Source organism: Drosophila hydei, unplaced genomic scaffold (assembly GCF_003285905.1).
Source record: "Drosophila hydei strain 15085-1641.00,03,60 unplaced genomic scaffold, DhydRS2 tig00000063-arrow-pilon, whole genome shotgun sequence".
Classification (NCBI taxonomy): Eukaryota; Metazoa; Arthropoda; class Insecta; order Diptera; family Drosophilidae; genus Drosophila; species Drosophila hydei.
In genome coordinates this window covers 6,506,051-6,524,530 of record NW_022045657.1, presented here as the reverse complement: position 1 = coordinate 6,524,530, position 18,480 = coordinate 6,506,051, and the positions used below count along the sequence as shown (strand labels likewise).

Here is an 18,480-nt window from a genome sequence, read left to right as displayed (position 1 = left end):
ATTTTTGCTGAATAATGTTCGAATTGCCAGCATTAATAATATGCTCTGAAATGCCGCTGGCGACGTTTATCTAAATTAATTTACAATTAGTGTTCATGTTGAAAACTCAATTTAACAATTTACGAAAGGTCAACATATCGCAAAAGCTTTTAGCTCAGATGTAAGTCCATTTAATTCAGTTAGTCAAACTTTTTTTTAACTTTTGCATTGGATGACATTAAATAAATAAAGTGCGAACTCTGTAGCCAGCTTGTTACGCATACGCCACGTGTCTCGTGCCACAACCAACAGTGTGAGGCGAAGCCATTCGAATCGCAGTTCAGCCGAGCCACTGAAAAATGCTGGCAACTCTTTACGTAAGTTCCTTGCCATAATCGGAAGTGGGTGTCATTTGCATGCAGTGCATATGTGTTGCTACGCGTATGTGTGTATGTGTGTGTATGTGTGTCTGTGTGTGGACGTCAACTTGTGTTTTGTGTTGCTGGTTCACTTCACTTTTTCTGGAGCACGCGTAAAGACAAAGCATGTCACTAGCACAGCACACGCACGCTCAGCGGAGGCCTTCAGCCAGCAACAAGCCACGTATCAACATATCCTTGACGTAGAAATTGTGTTAGCGATTCACTCATTTCATTCGCATTCATTGCAAGCAAGCTTAGAAATGCGATTAAGAGCTTAAACGAATTAGACATTTTATTGTTAGCAGTCACATGACTTTAAGACATAAACAAGTCCATATTTTGAATCCATAAAGTAATCAAAAAATATGAAGATGAGCTTGAATTCATATTCATATCCCCTGTCCTACTTGGTTCGAGAATCTAGTCGAAGGTTAGTTCACTTAATCCTATTTAGTCACCTTCAAAACTTCTCAACTATAAAATGTTCGTCTTTATTAAAAGTACAGCTTTCCTTTAAGCTAACTCACACTAAGGCTCTGCCTAGCGCCTTTTACTTTTATCGTTATCGATTGCTTTTAGGGTTCATTTCAATTTAATTGCGTTTTTAATTAGACAATCATGAGCGGCTTTGTTTTTAGACGTATGTAATCGCTGGGCACTTAAATCAACCTTCATCGCCGCATTCGCAGCTGGTGCCCTTAGCCGCGAGAAAGCCCCACAACCCACACCCACCCACCCACACACAGAAAGTGGATAACAATTATCCAACGTAAGGCGAACTTTCATGAATTCGCGCGTGGCTGGCTTTAAAATGTTTTAACATGACCAAACGAACGACGAAAATGAGTCGAACAAGGAGAACGTTAAGGACAACAAAGAGCCCGTATATTCTGTAGTCGGCTCCGCCCCACCTGTCTAGGGGGCGGAGGCATGGCCAGTGGGCGACATTGTGCGGCCAGGAACAACAACAAATATTGACACGGGCGCAATAAACTGTGCGGCACACGCCTCCCTGACAAGCGTCCATAACAATAATGTGCACACTTTAAATGGCTTTCGGATGAGCAAGTAGCTCAGCCGCGACAACGCGGCGTATGCGCAATTTTAATAAGGCTCAAGTGGAATTCGCATTGTTGGGTCTTGACATGTTGTTGAAGTTGTTGTAGCTGTTGTCCACAGACGAGTTGTTGTCGGTAGGTGCTTGTTTTATTTTTGCATACGCATGGATAATTAATAAGCTCTTTCTGGACTATTTTCGGAAAGCGACCTGCACCACTCAATGTAATTATGGGCGCAGCGAAACAACGCACTGTGACGTTCGGCGAGCCCACACAATTTGTGTTTACCTTCAGAGCAAGTCAACATTACTCATGTTGCAATCGACACTGTTCGACTTTAAGCGTGTGCAAGGCGTGTCAAGTGGCCGCGTCTAAGGCAACTGCTACAATCTCTAACTAACCTAAATTGATTTCGAATGCATGGCTATTTTTAAAAACATAAGCCCAGCGACACCCCAACTTAGGAAGTAAGGCGACAGGCATCCTGCCATCCTGTCATCCTGCCTGCTTGCCTGGCTGATTGGCAGTTGTCCACCTTTAGGCAACCCCTTTCAGCTGGCGTGCAAGTTAATCGCTTGCAAAATTCAATAATAATTCTCCCCATAAAACAGCCCGTCGCTCTGGCAGTAAGCTGCCGGAAAGTGTTTCATGTTGTCGTCCCTATGTGTTTCGCTTGTTCCACAAAGTTGATTAAAAATCAATAGTATCCTTGCAATCCACTCTCAGACACCCATTCCCCTCTCAGCTCGCAGTTGCCTTTTCGGTGTGGTGGGCAAAAGTGTCCCAAAGTAGGTTCGTTTTGAGAGCCAACGAGCAATGTGAAACAGCAAACAGATTAGCATTTAAAATAGCAGCCCTTGTGGCAGCTTATAGACACAGATATACATAGACGGCTGCCTTTTTTGGCTTAACTCAATTGGCTGCGAGTACCAGAGCTGAGCCAATGTTGAGCTCCTTAGAGGCAGACAAGCTGAAATGCGATTCATGTATTCATTGGTTGCTTACAAAAGAAATCGTTGCCTATTTCTGAGCAGTGGTTGAAGCTAATACGGAGTTAGCCCTGACTTGAGCTACTAAATACGGACATTAAGAACATAAATAAATATTTTGTATCTATATCAAAGCAGCATAAAGAAAACGACTTGACGAGACGCCTTCTGTATTATGCTTAGGGCAAGGTACCTTAAACCGAATGGTACTTTTCATCTACCACAAATACTCGAAAAATTCTACTTAACTTTTTTTTTTTTTTTTTTTTTTTTTTTTTTTTTTCGTTTTTATTTCTTTATTTTGTTGCAGCTTATTGTCTTAGACTCTATAGCGCATTTAGCTCTAAACCTTAACTAATGGGAGGGCAGATATGCCAATTATTCTGCACTTGTAGCTACTATCTTAATTAGTTCTAATATTGTCTAGAGGATGCAATCTCTTCAGTCTTCGCCTATTGTTGTTTATAGCCAGGTTGCTTGCGAGATGGTTAGGATGCGCTGCAAGTCTGTCCGCGTATCTTGAACTGTGTCGCCCAATGAGTTCAGCAACTGTGGGAATTGCTAAATCCCTATGTAAGACTGAGTTTCTTACAAACCAGCTGGCTCCAGTCCATCTGCGTAGTGCTTTATTCTGCAGGGTCTGAATTTTGTTCCTTGTAGTCTTCGCCGAGGAGCCCCATAGAGAGATACCATATACGAAGGTTGGGACAACTATTGCCTTGTAGATGGCGGCCTTGCTGCTGTAAGACAACTTGCTTGAAGCTCTCAGCATCCAGTCGAGGGTTTTTAGCTTGCTTTTGCATTTTGAGGTTACTTGACTTATGTGCGCTTTAAAAGTCAGCCTTCTGTCAAGAGTGATACCAAGGTACTTTACTTTTGAGGCTTTGGGAATAGTGGGCCCCAATGCAACGCTTGGGCAATCTCCTCTTCTAGTGGCGAAGGTAGTATGTACAGACTTTTGTGCATTAATGGTGATACACCACCGTTTTGCCCAGCGTCCGAAAGAGTCCAGATATTTTTGTAGTGAGTCTGAAGCTTCTTGCGCAGATACGTGACGTGATAAGATGGCGGTGTCATCTGCATAGGTCGCTATGAGTACTGCATCTGTACTTCCTATATTTGGCTCGGGAGTTGGCATATCTCCTGTGAATAAAGTATAAAGTGTTGGGCCTAGAACACTACCCTGTGGTACTCCAGCCATAATTGGTCTAGTCAAGGATACTGTTTGCCCCCTTGACACTTGGAAGGTTCTTCCAATAAGGTATGAGGATAGCAACGCGAAAAATGGGGCTGGAAGGGTGGTCCTCACTTTCTGCAGCAGTCCCAGGTGCCAAACTCGATCAAACGCCTGTTTGATGTCTAAAAAGACGGCAGAGCAGTACATCTTTTCTTCAAAGGCTCCAAGGATATGGTGCACAACTCTGTGAACCTGTTCCGGTGTTCCATGCTGTCTCCTGAAGCCAAACTGATGGTTTGGAATGGCCTCCTGGCGTCCCAGATGTGTCAGTACTCGTTCCAGAAATATTCTTTCGAATATTTTGGAGAGTACTGGCAACAGGCTAATTGGTCTGTACGACTCAATTTCTCCCACGGGTTTGCCAGGCTTAGGAATCATCACAATCACGGCGCGCTTCCAGCAGGCTGGAAAGTGCCGGATGCGGAGCATGGCGTTGTACACCATAGTTATGTAGTCTATGGTGGAGTCAGGCAGTGCTCTAAGGACTCTGCCGTTTATTAGATCATATCCAGGGGATTTTTTTGCCTTCACTCTTCTGATGTGTTCAAGAACCTCTTCTTTTGTACATCCAGTTATCTGGTCTTCAGCTGGGAGGGGCGAGAGAACGATGTCTTCTGTTGCTTCGATTTCTGAGGCCTCTGCGGTAATCACCGGCGTGAATTGGTCTTGAAGGTGGTTTGCAAAAGCCTCAGCTTGAGCTTCGTCTCCAATGTGCCAGGAACCAGAAATGCTCCGAATGGGATGACGTCGTATTGGCTGCCGTTTGAGCTTTCTTGTAAATTTCCATAATTGAAACTCTGCGTCAGTGGGCGATTCAGCTCGTACCAGCGCATCGCTGATACACCTCTTTTGAAGCAGGGCGAGAGCAGCTTTAAGATGCCTCGTGGCTTCGTTGTACATGGATTTGGCATCAGGCGTGCGTAATCTTAACCAGCGTCTCCTGGCCCATCTTTTGTGTATTAGTAGGTGTTGGGCCTCCAAGGTGAGGGGGATGTTGTACGGAGACTGTTGTCTTGTTTGGCAAGATGGTGGGGCGGCTTGGTGCGCAGCTTTGACTATTTCTTCCTGCAGTTTGTTTGCTGCGTAGTCCACGTCTTCAGGAGTGTTAAGTTCCATTTCTATGTGCAAAGAGTAATGGAGCTCGCGCCTAAAGACTCCTAAATCTGATCCTGCTGGCAGTAGTTGTTTCCTAATGGGCAAGGGCTGTGGCTGCGCGTGGATTGTGACTATTAGTGGCAGGTGGTCAGAGGATAGGTCCAAGGATTCTTCAATGGTCAATTGCCGGTCACAGATGCCTTTGTAGACAGCGAAGTCGATTGCCGAGGGCCTGTGTCCATTAATTGGGTAACGGGTGGGGGCTCCAGTCGCCAATATGCTGAATTGTAAGTTTTGAATCGCCTCAAATATGACTTCTCCGCGACGATTCGCACTATTGCTTCCCCAAAATGGGTGCCATCCATTCCAGTCGCCGCCGATGAGGGTCTTATTCAACCTTTGGCCTAGAACCTGTTCCATGTGATGATCACACAGACCAGTGTTTGGCGGAAGATAAATTGACGCAACTTCGATCGCTCCAATAGACGTAGGCAGGGTGATGGCTGAGACCTGCATTGTTGCGTTGCAAATTGGCAGTAAAGGTGTATGCGGTATTGTTGCTCGTATGAGGATTGAGGATCCACCAAAGCAGTTTGCTCCTTCACCATGAGCCTGATAGTGTTCGTATCCGAAAATTTGTGTAGTGGGGCACTCATGAGTTTCTGTTATTAACATTATATCTATGTTTTCTTGTGAGAGAAACGCAGCCAGTTCCTGAGTCTTGTTTCTCAGGCCATTGGCGTTCCAGATACCCACACGTAAAGCCATTATTTGTAGGCAAGCTTGGTTATGATGGCCATTAAACTGTTTAGCATGGTTGCTTGTTGGGATTGTACTTCTCGCATCGCTTTGAGCTCGGCATTAATTGCGTCAAACTGACGTTGTTGTTGCTGAAGCATTTCAGTGAACAAAGTGTCACTTGTGGTATTCTTATTTGACGGTCCACCTCTAGCGGCCTGTGCGTAAGAAACACCACTAATAGGCGTTGCAAAGCTCGTGGCTTGGGTAATGCTCCGGGGCCTTGTAATTTCGGAAGCAGTACTCGGACCCGTAGACGGTGTTTGTGTGGGACTCCTTTTTTGTGCTGGGGATTGCAATTTGCGCAACCGCTTGTATACTTGGCAGCCCTTATAGTTGGCTGGGTGCTGTAACTCACAGTGCACACAAGTTGGTGCCTGGTCCTTTTCGCGGGTGCAGTCTTTGGATGCGTGTTTCCCGGCGCAACGCACACATCTGGGAGCTTTGTGGCAGTAGCGTTGTGTGTGTCCAAATTCTTGACAGCGATGGCATTGTGTCAGGTCGTTGTATCTTCTTGGCAGTTCCACTGTGCAGCGTTGCCTGCAGACAACTCGAATGTCCAAAATTTCTTTGTTGTTGGGGGCCTGAGCCACGTCAACAAAAAATATATTTAGCGGTGTTTTGTCCATACGGCTCAGTGGGTTGTGCACATTTGTAATTGTGTGGCCTTTGGTTTCCAATTCCTTTTTAATTAGTGTTGTATCAGTGCTGGAGTGAAGCCCTTTGAACACGACTCTATATGGTTTGTCCTCCTTAAGCTGGTAGCAGTGGAACTCCAATTCCAGCTTAGTAAAGTGGTCTATAACTCTGCGATAGTCCTCACTGCATTGGGTTAATACACCTATGTTATTCTTCTTTGGCTTAATTACGTATGATTTAGCATCAATTACTTTATCTATTATCTGTTGAAGTAGGGCCACAGACTTGATGTTTGGACACCATATGGGGGGCGGACGAGGTTTCGGAGTAGTTTGCTGGTCGGTCAATACTGGGGCTTCTGGAGCTACAGGTGATTCGCTGTAGTCTTCATCTTCTTCTACGAGCAGTGAAAATCGATTTTCTGATATTAATGCTGCATTGCTGGTGCTTGGTTCGTCGAAGATGAGCCTTTTCTTGATGGTTTTTGGTGAATTTGGCTGTTTACGTTTCGTGTTTTTGTTGTTAGTGATGCCTTGCACGGAGGCGATATCTATTTTTGAGTTTATTGGCATGATGGAGGCTTGCCTATTTGCCATCACAACGTTAAGCTGGGCTTGCATTTCTGCATTTACCTTTACAGCTGTAGCGAGGTTATTGACATTAGATGTCATCGCGGATTGTGCTTTTGAGTGCAGGCGCACTCGCGCCAAGCGACGAAATTTCGTAAATTGCAATTAAAGCAATTGAGTTACGCGGAAGCAAGCGATAAGAAAACGCTGCGTGTGCGGTTTTTGTTGCTGTTGCGTTGAAGAATGCACCGCAAAGTTCTATTTTTAGAACTCTGCAGCAGTAGAGCTTAAGCGAAGGCTGTTCGAATTCACGTCTTTACAGGTCGAACGACTGATCGCGATTTGACTTAACTTTTACTTTTATATCAAGCGGAAGGCAGCCAGCTAAGAAATATTCGCAACGGCCAAAGGGGGAAACCAAAACACAATTTAAAGCGCCGTCAGTCAGAGGCAAAGTTTGCTGCCGCATAATTTTCGACGTCGACATCATTTGGACAGCTTACAGCATAATCCATCAAGTGGTCATGGGGAACAGGCACAAATATTGTGCACTAACCACAGCAACGCATGCCCAGCCACTTAAGTAAAAGCGCATTTCGCGCCTTAATTGGTTTCAGGCGAAACGCATTGAGGCTTGTCAGCCGCAAGAATTCGCACAGCAATTTAATTACAATTAGCATTATTTGTAGGCCACACGGCGTATGCGTAATAGTAATACCCCTTCCCGCTCTCACTCACCCCTCTTACATCTCTTTCTTTTACTCTTGCAGAAATCGAAGCCGTGGAAGCTTGTAAATGGCTGCGGGCAGCAGGCTTTCCGCAATATGCGCAGATGTACGAAGGTAAGTACGAGTTCAGACTGCGCCCCAATAGCGTAGCAAAGCACGCACTTCCGTCTGCCCAAGACGGTGCCTTGTCATGTTTAACATGCCTGCCCCGTGGGCGTGGCCACGTGGGCTATACTCTGTACTCTGGCAGCGGAGTAATTGATGGTTTCGCTTGACGCCAACAATGACGTTGTCGACGACGTCATCAGCGCTGACTCGGGCAGTTGCTTTGCCATTTAGCTGCGTTTTTTGAAGGCACTGAGTATTTTACGCTTCCCAAGTGGCGTTTATTAATTCCATGAAGCGCACTTTCACTTTCGCCTGCCACTAAAAATAATAAATAGCCATCAAATAGACCCAGTTCGAGCAACTCAGCTTTTATGACGTGGCAACTTTTTTGTTGCGCCACAACTAAACAGAAGAACACGCCGCTTTAGTGCTGGATCACGCGCAGCTCATTGTTCAGCGCTGGCCAATGAACTGTCCAGCATCTAAAAGATTCCAACACCAGGGCATTGGCATGCAGCGCCGGGATATGATAGCCAGCCACCAAGTGAATCTGATATGCCCAGCACGACGGCGCGACAACAATTAGGAGCGATCTCTGCTCGAGCGAAAACGAAAGCTAAAAACGCCCCAACTTTGAGCAACGCTGTGAGCGATCGTGGTCTGAAAGAATTTAAGAAAAAAATGTATAAAAAATAAAGTAAAAGCAAAGCAAAGCACAGCACAGGTAACTGGCGCAGCCACAAAAACTCATCAAGCTCCGAAGCGCAGATAAAATATAATAAAAGGCTAAAGGACACGTTGCGCAAGAATTTATAAAGACCACCTTTGTATGATACAAAGAAAAAAAATAAGCAGAGATTTGAAGACCGAAATTAAAATGGTTTGGTTTTTTAAGGCAGAGGGCAGAGCTCTTGGGCAACCACTAGCCAAAATGTTAGTATGGGTTCATTGAACCCAGCCGAAGCTGCATATTTATTTGGGTCTCTTAATCGTAATCGTCCGCCGTCCTCTCTTCTTCTCTTGCTACGCATTTGTCGCCGAGTTTCTTGCGCGCCGTCGCTTTGCATTTAACGCCTGAAGGCCGCGCAGATTGATGACGCCGCCAAATCTCCAAATTCAAATAAATAAAGCGCCGAAACATAAGAAATCGCGATTCTTTAGAGCTGGCCAAAAAGTTCGCCGACTTCAGTTGAATTATGAGCCAGCTCAGATGCCCCAGCACGAACTGCTTTACAACGCACGATAAATATATATAAAAATATATAGATACACATATGCATATCTTCGTGTATTTGCGGCTGTCGCCGACCTTGAAATATGCCCATTTGGTTGCATAAATTCGCCAGGGCCAGAGCCTGCGGAGAGGCCCGGCCGAATTTGTACGAGGCAGAATAATTTGTGCGCGCATTTAAATTGCACTGCAGTGGTGCGCGCAGCACAGAGCCCAACCCATAACCCATCTGCCCAAGCACACACAGAAATGATAAATGCGTATTTTAATGAGTTTTGTGTAAACAAGGCAGCGGCGCATGCGCGAAGAGCGCCTCAAATATCCAAAGCTCTGCAGGATTTCGGGATTCTTTTGGCACTGCGTCCACAGCTTTACAGATTGAAATGCCGTAGGTGTTGGGACGCAGTTGCACTCTTTATTGCTCTGTCATTTGGACCCGCGCTGCTGAAAGGAGGTGTAGCAGTTGTAAGCGACTGTTAATTTGCTCAAGGTGGATGAAAACAGCGACAGAAACAGAAACCCAGAAAGAAATGCGACTAAACGTACGCAAGAAGATACAGTGTAATTTCTGTTGGTTTTCTGTTCGCTTCAAGCTCCCATGGCATACGCACATTATTCACTGAGAAGTGGCAGATTTAATTCGAGGGTGTGACTTGCGCCAGGGCAGGTCCATGGCCACATCCACATATGGGTGTGCTTAAGAACGACTGATGTTCGATTAAAGCTCGGATGAACAATGATTTGCCAGGCATGCGATATTTTAGGCCCATAACAACTGACTTCCTGAACGAAAGGAAAAATTTGGGCCTGTAAAAATTCCAATTCCATTTCGAATGATTTCAAAATATTCCCAAATTTGCCATAGATTCAAATTTACTACCGAAAAAATGAAAAGAGCTGGATATTTCTGCAGGCTGCATCATCCGCTGATGCTATCTAATACAAACAAACAATTCGCTTTTCCATTGTGGCACAGTGAAAAAATTAATCATATAATTGGCCCAATAAACTGAATCCCGGGACGGAGTGGTTCCGGGCGGGCGCATTGCCCTGTAAACTGTTGTAAACTGTCGAAAAACTCAAATTAGTTTCCCAAGAATTTCTCTATGACGTCAACGGTGCGCACGGTGTCTGTTGCTATTGATAATGAGATGATGCTGCTGTTTCTGCAGCTGGCTCTACTGCTCTGCTGCTGCTCTGTGGTGTGTGGCTGCTGGTCCGTGGTGTGGGACCGCCCGTTGGGTGAGGCCACCACATATTATTGAACTAAGTGGCACACTCTCTAAATTGGGTCTCCAATGTGCTGGCATGCGCGCAATTCTGTTTATTTCATTAGCATCAAAGTGCACACAATTAGATACTAAGCACAGTATTTAGTGAAACATTTAAATTAAATTATAAATAACCCTAAAGCAGCCACACGTAAGTGCAGATAAGGCGTCTTCATGAGTAAACAAATCTATGGAAAGCTTGCAGGGATAGGGCATTAATATATGTGGAGGTGGAGGTGGAGGTGAGGTAGAGATTGGAGGTAGAGGCGAGCTCATCAAAAGTTCAATAAACTGAGAATGACTTTTCCATGAGGCACGATTATTGTATTGTAATACTAACAATATTTGTACAAACAAAAGCGGCTAGCTTTTCCAGGCGTACATCCTACGGAACTGCCACAGTTCGTATCTCACGGCATCAATGCCTGCCTGCCTGCCTGCCAGCCAGCCAGCCAGCCAGCCAGCCAACTAGCCAGCTATCCAGCCTGTAGCTGTAAATGTATCTGCATTTGCATCTGTAACAGTGCGACGCGACATGTGTAAACGTCTGGCGTATCTGTTTTATGTGGTCGGTTGCTGGCTGGCTCGTCGTCGTCTGGGAACTTGATTTCCTACGTGCAAATTGGCCACGCAAATATGTGGAAAAACTCTGTGAAAATTTTGCACTGCGACAGCGTGGCAATGTCTTCTACGCACTGACTCTGGCAGACATTCGCAGGCATTCGCATATGTGTGTGTGTGTAGAGCGTTTAATAGGCGCCTAGCCGTTGCGACTGTAGGCGCTACTGGCGATTCGATTTTTCTGGTTTTCAATTAGAATTTCATGCGCCGTCGTACTGTGCAGACGCAGCAAACAGCAGCAGCCGCATCGAACCCCTGGCCAATAGGCAATTACAAACTAAACTTTTTGATATTTGCAGATCATCAGTTTCCGATAGAACTGAACAATGTAGCCAAAGATCACACAAATCTTGAAAACGATCAGCTGCAGTCGCTCTACAGACGGCTCTGTGTTTTAAATCGTTGCGCCAATATGCGACTGGATCAGTCACACAAGCCCCAAACGCCACAGGTGAGTTGCACAAGCCACAGCACATGCAGGATCAGCTTAATCTTTACGTATTTTGGCAGCAAAAGGAAGAGTCTGATGATGAGAACTTTGCTCTGAGCGAGAACTGGACATTCCAACCACACATTCGACGCTGGTCGCGCATAGGTGAGATGGGTCTGGAGCTACCACCACCGGGACTTCTGAACCTGGAGAAAACCGAAAGCTCATCCAAGGAGTCAAGTCCCGATCGCTTCGAAGACGACAGCTACGATCTAGGCGGCGCTGGCATTACCCTCGTGATTCCAGGCTGCAGCAAGGGCGATGCCAATGATAGCTCCCTGAATGAGGGCTCAGATGGAACCGCGCGTCTGCGTCGAACGGGCAGCGAGCGTTTCAAGGACGGAGCTAAGGCATTTCTGCGGCGAGTGGAGTCGATTAAGTCGCGACGTCGCAAGCGTCAGAATCGTGAGAATGTGGTTATTAGTGGCCCACAAGTACTGGACCTGGCACAGTTGGGTCAACGCAGCAGTTTGCGCAAACCCGATGCCGTCTACTCCACGCCCCCTTCGCCATCCGCATTAAGTCCAATGCACACATTCCCCAAGGTACCATTCTTTGGCAACGAGCTGAAGGTGCCCAGTCATAGCGAGAACTTCTTGAGTCCGAATCGATCCAGCCCCAAGCGAACACCAACCACGCCGCGTTCAATGCGCACCAGTCCGCTGCACTTCTTCTCCAGCCCCATGACACAGCTAAAGGAGGGTAAGTCAGACGACTCTTCCTCCTACTATAGCGATAGTCAGGAATCGTCGACTGGAGGCAAGCTCTCACTTTCCCTGCGGAAGCCCTCCAAAGCCCGTCGATTTTTGCAGCGCTCCGGCAAGGTGGACGACATTGGTGCGCACTCAGACTCCGAGTGCCATCAGGGACGTAAGCTGCTCATTAAGGATGCAAATTCTAATACCACAGAGGTAAAGATCAAGAAGCTGACACGTGGTGGCTCGCTTAATCTGGGCAAAGATGCCAAGAAACGGGATGGCTTCCGTTCTTCCTCATTCCGCTCACGAAGCACATCCCGTAAAGAGACGATGAACGAGGAGGAGCATACTGGCGGCTCCAAGCGTCAGCCAGTTGTGCGCTGGCATAGTTTCCAGATGGAGGAACGCCCCAACATGATCTTCCGCAAATGCTTCTCACAAAAGATCGAGCCACATGCCCAGCAAGAGGACGCTGGCATTCCCTTTGCTGCCATGTCGGCTGGGCAGCTGCAAATCATTCGCAAATTGGCGCTGGTCACTTTGACGGGCTACATGGAACGCTACTGCCCGTCTCATCGCTCTGGCTGGAACTGGGAGCTGCCCAAATTCATCAAGAAGATCAAGATGCCAGACTACAAGGACAAGAAAGTGTTTGGTGTTCCGCTGCTTTTAATACTACAGCGCAGCGGTCAAACCTTGCCGTTAGCCGTGCGCGCTGCTCTGCGCTGGCTGCAACTCAATGCCCTTGACCAGGTGGGACTGTTCCGCAAGAGCGGTGGCAAATCAAGAATTATGAAGCTGCGCGAGCAGATCGAGATCACTGATTCGACGGCAGAGTGCATGGATGTGTTTGACCTACAGCAGGCCTATGATGTGGCCGACATGCTCAAGCAATACTTCCGCGAGCTCCCCGAGTCGCTGCTGACCACCAAAATGTCCGAGACTTTTGTGGCCATCTTTCAGCGTAAGTTAGCATGCAACTTTCTTATCTTTCGACAGTTATTGAATTCAATTTTCATCAGATTTACCCGCTGATGTGCGTCTGGATGCCGTTCAATGCGCCGTGCTTCTGCTGCCGGATGAGAACCGAGAAATACTTTATGTGTTGCTAGAGTTCCTCACCATTGTGGCTGCCAACTCACAACAGAATCAAATGACAAGCAACAATCTTGGCGTGTGTCTAGCACAGTCCATATTCCACTCGTCCATTTCAACTGGCTCCGCATCGGTGTCGGCTTCACCGCGGCGCAAAGGCAAGGGCTCCGGAATGCCGGACATGAAGGAGTTGGCAGAAGCCAAGGCATCGCACGAGTGTCTGTCCTTTATGATTGAGCATTACAAGCCAATCTATACTGCCGCCAAAGAGAAACTGGGAAAATGCAACTTTGGCTACATGGAGGAGTCGAAGCCAGTGCCACTGGAAGCTCTTGGCGAGGGCATGCAGTTTCACAACTGGCGCGGCTATCTATACGAGTGCACAAGCGCCACCATTAAAGAAGGCCGTGAAAAGTAAGTTGAAGTGGTTTCACTCCAAACGGATTAATCTCACTCTCTCTTAACCCAACCAGAACACGTAGCTGGATTGCAATAAGTTCACTCAACGACAGCAATGTGGACATTGCATACAAAAAGGTGGGCGATGGGCATCCTCTGCGTCTGTGGCGTTGCTCTACAGAGATTGAGGGTCCGCCGCGGGAGGTGCTGGAGTACATAATCAAACAACGCGCCTCCTGGGATCCAAATCTATTGCAATGCCAAACGGTAAAGAAACTAGATGATCGCACCGAAATCTATCAGTATGCTTTGGATGGTCAGTTGACCACAGACTTCTGTGTGCTGCGGTAAGTTTGCGGCTATACTCAATCTCAGCTTTGTACGTGACATGTTTAATTCGTCTTTGCATCTCCTAGTTCCTGGCAAACGGACTTGCCGCGTGGCGCCTGTGTTATTGTGGAGACCTCGATCGACCACGCCAAGGCAAAGCCGTTGTTCTGTGCTGTACGAGGTGTCGTCTTGGCTTCCCGTTACCTTATCGAACCCTGCGGCAGCGGACGTTCCCGAGTCATGCATTTGGCGCGCGTGGATGTCAAGTAAGCAAAAGCTCAATGCAAACATGTTGGCAATGGAATTTAACTGAAAATTTGCCTACTTTCAGGGGCAAGACTCCGGAGTGGTACAACAAGAACTATGGACACATCTGCTCGCACTACTTGTCCCGCATACGTCTCGCTTTTAAGCATGTTGCCGATGGACCCGAGAGTAAGGTCTAATAAGTGCGACATGCAACTTGTTATATCAAAATCATATAACAAACACACAAATCCCGCAAGAATTTCGGTAATCCCAACGAGCAGACATATTTTACGACCTAGACCACATGAGCTTAAGATATACTACTCAAAGGAAGTAAAGGAATATATACGAGTACATATATATATATATATTTTACTACAACATATATTTTTGTAAATACTTAACTAGTTACGATAATTCCAAAACTATTTCGTAAAAACTTCAATACGTTTTTTGTTTAGCTATAATTTACTGTATTATATTTATACGTGGTCTTAATTATGCATACTTTACTTTATCTGTACTTTACGAAACGAAATCTAACATCCAAAATACTCAACACATAAATATCACAAATGTACTTTTACGATTTCTAAAAAGCTTCAAATTATGTTTATGGCACCAAAATATGTTTAATGTTAATTAGTTTGTAGTCGTCGCAATATATAAAACGGAAAACATGGATACATCCCTCTAGGAATCAGAAAAGCAACCTTTTAATGTGTAAAGCAAATTCAGCTAGTCAAATTCTATAATCTTAAGTTAAATTACTAACCCCATACACTCAACAAAATCTTTTACCAAGTTGATGAAAATTGCATTGATTTGGTTCTTAGACAGAAAATAAAAATCATTTAAATTGGTTATATTAATATTTCACAGCACCTCGATATGTGTTGCAATGATAAATATATGTCTATATAGATATGATTTAGTGTCAGAGTTATTTCTAAATTTAAGCCCTTCATATATTATTGATGTATGTATGTATGAAACTTATGATCCTTGATCAATATACTGTAATACTGTAAATGCCCATTTTGGCGACATAGTTTTATTTATGTATATCTATGTATATCTATCTATATGCTACGATAATGTAAATGTGTATCAACTACTACAGGTAGCAGTGACAAATAAAACCTAACCAATGTCAAGAAATGGTGTGTAGAAAGCGAAGCATATAAATAAGTATTACGTATACATAATCACATAAAATTACATATGCGAAATACAATAAACTTACTATGAAATGTGGAATGCAAAAACAGTATATATATTCCGACTTATTTGTGCAGTTATCTTATTCGTTTGATTCATATTCTACAGATCTGCTGAAATAGATTATTTTTACTGGCGCCATCTATCGTGCAGTAGGGTAATAAGCAAGAGAAGCAAGCAGTAGAAGTAGAGCTAAACATTGCAACAGTAGGTGCTTTGATTGTGTTCAAACAAGCAGTGTAAATAAAATCAAACAGTGCAAGCAGTTTCTTAAGTAAACTTACTCGCTTAAAGATTACCACTAAAATTCACAAATTTTTTATTGAAATGCTTGAAAATATGAGCTATGTAATCGGAGCTCATACAAGCATAATCTTATCAATAAATAGTAGTTTTTGCCGAAATCCAATCCAAATTACACCTATCTATAATAGTACAGATAAAGGCATAATCAAATCCAACAATTTGATTTTCATTGTTAGTTCACGAGGTGAAAGAGTATTTTGGCTTTTTTCAATGTCCGCTTGGCCTAAATTGAATTTGTTAATTGTCTTGTGCGTGCTTGTCATGAAAAGTTGTAAGATTTCCCTATTGGGGAATAAGAGTATTTGCCTATTGATATATCACAAACGCTATTAGTTAAAAAGCTAGTTATTTTAATATTTAGAATATTTACTCACGTTGATTACCCAAGTTCTGCAATATACAGTGGCTATATCTGCGCCCAATGAAGCCGTGGCTAAATATATATATATATATATATATATATATATATATATGTGCTTCATGAGGACGTTGCAAATGGACGTTTTAAAGTTTGGCCGTTTAGTTACTGCAGACTCCTTCGTGACTTTAGCAAAAACAGATTCAATTGTTTTTACACTTTAAATGAACATTGTGCAGGTAGCACGTGACTGCAACATTCATAATCGTTTTCAAGAGTTTCGCTTTGGCCGGACGTTAAGTCAATGAAACTAATCTTTTAACCTACATCAGTTCATTTCTAATCCCGATATCCAACAACTTCTTAACGTTTTGTCTGCGGAAAACCCACCTATGTGGCTGACATATGTTATGTACAAGCTGCCGCTAATTGTGCCCAGGCAACCAAGCTGACCCCAAAAGCACACGCGAGACGCAGACACACTCTCACACTCACATGTAGTAAAATGCAGGCGACTAACATTAAAAGTCCATTAAAAAATTATGTTCGCCATGGTGTACCAGGGCTCCTGTTTAGGTAGCGTAAGCAGTGTGTGTGTGTGCATGTGTGTGTCTCCAAATCTAAGCTGGCAAACGACCTCAACGGGCTGTATAAATGCATAGACACATACACATATGTATCTAAGTGCATGTGTGTGCCCGTGTGTGTATGCGTAACTATATTTAGAGCGCAAGAAATTGTTGCATTTAACTGGCAGCCAAGCAATGCGAAACCATAATTGTAATTGCAAATGCAAATGTCGCACGTATTGATTGCATTAATTAATTAATTTGTGACTTAATTTCATGGGCTTGCGGCAATCAGCGCACGCACGACTGCCAAAATGTATTAATATTGCAGCAGCAGTCGCAGCTGTGAATGCAACAACACCAACAACAACTACGGCCGCTGATGCTCTGTACGTGTGTGTGTTTGCGTTGTTATTAATTGAAATTTAATGGCAAAATATATTTTTATTTATTTATTCGACTGCAACTGCATTTATGCGCACTTCCGTCGCCCTCGCCGTCTGCTGCTGCTACTGCTGATGCTGGCGTTGTCATTTACCATTTTCCGTGCCGTGCTCTATGTGCCCCTTTGTTGCCATTCGTCGGCGGTTGGCATTTAACATCAAAAGCCTTGGGCCCCGCCCCTCACTGCCAACGAGCTTGTAATTGATTTCACTTAAAATTTAAATAATGCATGCGGTTTTTACTGCAAAATGGATTTCGCAAAAGTTGTATTCTCCTGGCCGACCATATATGCTTCTCCGCCAGCTTCGCACGTGAACGCATACGCATGTATGTATGTATGTATGTATGTATGTATGTATGTATGTATGTATGTATGTATGTATATTTGTTTGTTTGTATATTCAAGCGTGTCCTCTGAGCTGCTTTTGCGGCGGTCAATCGTGCTGCCATTTTATTTTCGCGTTAAATTAAATATGAAAATTAATATCAACATAATTGAAATGGCAACAACGCAGCCAGCTAACGGTCCTCCACAGCTGAGCTACATAATTGATGAAATTATTTGTGAATTATTTTCCAGATATTCCGTGACAATTATGCGGGACTTGTACAATCTGCGTATGAATAATGACACTGAGCGAAATAATTGAAATTCTCTTAATTTTTTATTAACTAACTAATTAAGTTTGTTTTTCAAGCACCAGAACCCGACAATTCGTCATTAACTCATGTAATCAATATTATTGATATTCGTTTCCAAATCAGTTTAAAGAACTAATTAAAATGATTGCAACATTAAAAGTGTGAGGATGAAGCGTAACTAATACGCTATAAAATAATTATATATGCATAAGTATATATAGCTGCGCAGATTTAAGATTAAGGGAATGTCAATTAGCATTTTCTAGAGATTACTTAAATGTACTGTGTAGGCATATAAGATATTCCAAGACACTTCCTCTATTTCATTCATTTTTAAATTACTTTTCTATTTGTACTTCAACAACAGTTAAAGTTGATATGCCCTGCGTAGCTGACTCTGGCATAGGGTATTTGTATTGTATTTCGACAACAGCTTGCAATTAATTATGTTCAGCTCAACATAATGGGGGTGGATAAGCGTCAATCCTCTAAAATAACAAAATATACATACATATATATATATATATATATATATATATATATGTATATATACATGTGTGCATGCTTCTTCATATTACTTGCACTGCCTCCAATTATTTAATGAACATAAAATAATAATCACAAACAGAGACGAACTGATTGGCATGTATCACTACCAACGAGTTTGCCATGAACTGGATTTGTCTATGGGTATTTTAAAATATGAATACGAGCTATGTATGCTTATGTTAATGACAGAGAGATTGGCGAATGAATACAAGCTTCAACTTTAAAAACAGCTGCCACGCAACGATCCATTGGACTCTTTTGGCACCTGTCTAAACGGTCATTCGCTTCATAAAGAAAAACCTTTAAATGCACACGAAAGTGTTGAGTCAAAGGCAACAACAACGCTAAACGACACAGAGCCATTGGACAATAATTGTTTATAATT

The 18,480-nt window shown here is 43.9% G+C and overlaps 1 protein-coding gene across 4 annotated transcripts in view; it reads left to right on the top strand.

Moving 5' to 3' along the window:
* The window catches only part of LOC111601530, a 95,462-nt gene extending 81,107 nt beyond the window's left edge, over positions 1-14,355 (top strand). For all 4 annotated transcript variants that reach the window (XM_023318159.2, XM_023318161.2, XM_023318160.2 and 1 more), the window contains 7 exons: positions 7,557-7,628; positions 11,045-11,196; positions 11,256-12,897; positions 12,956-13,442; positions 13,502-13,774; positions 13,844-14,023; positions 14,089-14,355. In XM_023318159.2, the coding sequence (XP_023173927.2) occupies positions 7,557-7,628; positions 11,045-11,196; positions 11,256-12,897; positions 12,956-13,442; positions 13,502-13,774; positions 13,844-14,023; positions 14,089-14,203 (2,921 nt within the window). In that variant the 3' untranslated portion in view covers positions 14,204-14,355. The remainder of the gene's footprint in view (positions 1-7,556; positions 7,629-11,044; positions 11,197-11,255; positions 12,898-12,955; positions 13,443-13,501; positions 13,775-13,843; positions 14,024-14,088) is intronic.
* Positions 14,356-18,480: the final 4,125 nt, after the last annotated feature.